General features: G+C 45.6%; 1 protein-coding gene across 1 annotated transcript; it reads left to right on the top strand.

The window, feature by feature from the left end:
* Positions 1-577: 577 nt before the first annotated feature.
* BDV37DRAFT_294309 (SGNH/GDSL hydrolase family protein) lies at positions 578-1,845 on the top strand (the record flags this gene model as incomplete). Its single annotated transcript, XM_032089609.1, has 4 exons — positions 578-678; positions 751-883; positions 946-1,085; positions 1,148-1,845. The coding sequence occupies 4 exons, from the start codon at positions 578-580 to the stop codon at positions 1,776-1,778; spliced, it is 1,005 nt and encodes a 334-aa protein (XP_031940958.1). The 3' UTR covers positions 1,779-1,845.
* Between the last annotated feature and the right edge of the window lie 549 nt (positions 1,846-2,394).

Raw genomic sequence — 2,394 nt, 5'->3', positions numbered from 1 at the left:
GAGCCTCCAATCCCCAGAAGGATGATCAGAGCTCTTTTGCTCTATGTGGTATTGCTAGGAGATCGGCAAGTGCTCCTGGTCCTTTATACGGAATTGTGGATGGCATTATACGGAACCACGGGTGGATGTTCCGAAGCGTCGTGGAGCTTTAGCTCGATCGTTTGGCTAATCCTCGGAAAAAATAGCGTCGTGCACACTCCAGCTTCTTTACCCTTAAGATCCGATAGAATGGGCAGTCGATGCGTCGAACAACCGTATGGCTCAACTGATCCGTGACTGATCACAAAGTCACATTTCCAGCTTCCTGGGTATCCTACAATGGATCACATAGATCAGACGTCTGTTGATCAAAAAGCTTTTTAGAGACGGAAAATTAACTTCCGTCAAATGCGAAATCGTGCTGGAATTCTCCGGTATACAAGTACATGCGGGGAAATATATAAAAAAGAATACGGCTTCAAGAGCCCCCAGCAATGTCACCGAGATCAATATGTCCTGATTCTCGACGCATTTATAGCCCGAATAACGCTTATTGTATCATTCTTCGCACCAGCATCATTAGAGCCAGCTTCCGATGATGCGCTTCATATCCCATCTCGTGCTTACTGCCAGTGCTTCCCTATCCGTAGCCCTTCCTTCGGCATTGCCATCGCAAGGATTTGACTGGGATTCTATTCAGTACTTGTCCGTGTCTTAAGCTTATCCTATACACATCCAAGGAAGGCTCTCAACTGACTACCAGACCTCCAGGCTCGCCTTCGGTGACTCATATACATACGTCCAGGGAACAGAAGGGCATCAGAACTATAGTTTCATCGGGGATCAACTGAATCTCGAATACAATGCTCAAACTCTGCTAACCAACAAGATTGTACAAAATCAGGTTCGTAGTCAATGTTTCTTGCGCATCCAATGCCGCTGAATGCTGATACCCATCACTGACAGACCGCGACAGCAGAAGGTGGCCCTAACTGGGTTGAGTTCCTAACAGGTTGTGGCTTAGAAGAAGGGTTAACTTCCCCATTAAGCTGTACAAGACAACTGTGGGATTTTGCTTTCGCAGGAGCAGATATCTCCGTGGAATAGTATGCGAATGTTTGCTATTGCTTCCATTGCTCGCGACATGGCTAACGTTCATTTTGCCCAGCACCCCCCTGCACCATAATTTCACCGTCTCACTTGTCAACCAAGTCGCGCAATATAGAGCATACGGTCACCCAGTTCTCAAAAATATAGTGGAACCTTCGAGGGCGCTGGTTGCCATTTGGATCGGCATCAACGATATCAATGACAGCACCAAATATGCCGTCCATTTCCCCACATTCTACAATGAGCTTATGAATACCCTTTTCGCCTCTGTCCGGGTCCTTCATTCCTTAGGATATCGCTCGTACCTTTTTATGAACCTCCCACCGTTAGACAGGACACCAAGCAACCAGAAGACGGCCAGCCCAAGTCCCAATGCGACCCAGGTTGCATGGTTCAATGAGGTACTGGCACAGCATGCATTTAACTTCGATAAACAGTACCCTGAGACTAATGTAGTGCTTTTCGATGCACATTCGGTTCTAAACGATATGATGGACCAGCCAGCGCAGTATGGGATTACAAACACGACTAGCTTCTGCCCCGGCTACGATCAACCGGATATAGAATGGAACTATCAAGCTTATGGCTGCCCAACGCCTCTGGACACATATTTTTGGTTTAACTCTGGGCACTTGACTAGCCATGTGCACAAGCTACTTGCCAAAGCTCTAGAACGCCGATTGGAATAAAGCGGATATGAAAATGATGAGATGAGATTGAGACCAAAGTAAGAGGAAACCAAGTGAAGGCAGCAAGAAAAATGTAGGAAAGCAGGATAGATACAAGGGAATGGTAAGAGGAAGTCTGTTTATGTATCCTGACGATGGGGATGTCGCTTTATGAATGAAAATTAGCAAATCAGTACTATAAGAGAGCTCCTTATACAATAACATCTGAAGCTGATATGGCATTTTATGTTTATTGTTAACAGGAGTCATTGACACTGCTGTCGAATAAGAGAACGCTTCCTTTGCCTAAAATATAGGCATTGCTTTTAACCGAGCTGCAATTCTACTCCAGAGTATAGCTGTCATTAGCATATATATCCCTCCATTCATCGCGTTCATATTATCCTGGTCGTGACCGGCTTTCTAGGATGTTTGATAGAGTAGAACTTACCAGTGAAGAGGGTCATAGTACAGTTTTCGAAGTTCAACAAAAGGAGAGTATCGTAATGCCGCAGGTAGTTCAGGTTCCTCCTGTCCATACCAGTAGGCAACCAAATGCGAAGAATCAGCATTCCAGCTGTAACCATGGATGCTGTGGGAAGAGAACATCAGTTCTGGTGTATCTTGAGATTGGGGT

The sequence above is a fragment of the Aspergillus pseudonomiae genome (assembly GCF_009193645.1).
Source record: "Aspergillus pseudonomiae strain CBS 119388 unplaced genomic scaffold BDV37scaffold_37, whole genome shotgun sequence".
In the NCBI taxonomy this organism is placed as follows: Eukaryota; Fungi; Ascomycota; class Eurotiomycetes; order Eurotiales; family Aspergillaceae; genus Aspergillus; species Aspergillus pseudonomiae.
The sequence above is the reverse complement of the archived record's forward strand: the minus strand, read 5'-3'. Positions and strand labels throughout refer to the sequence as shown.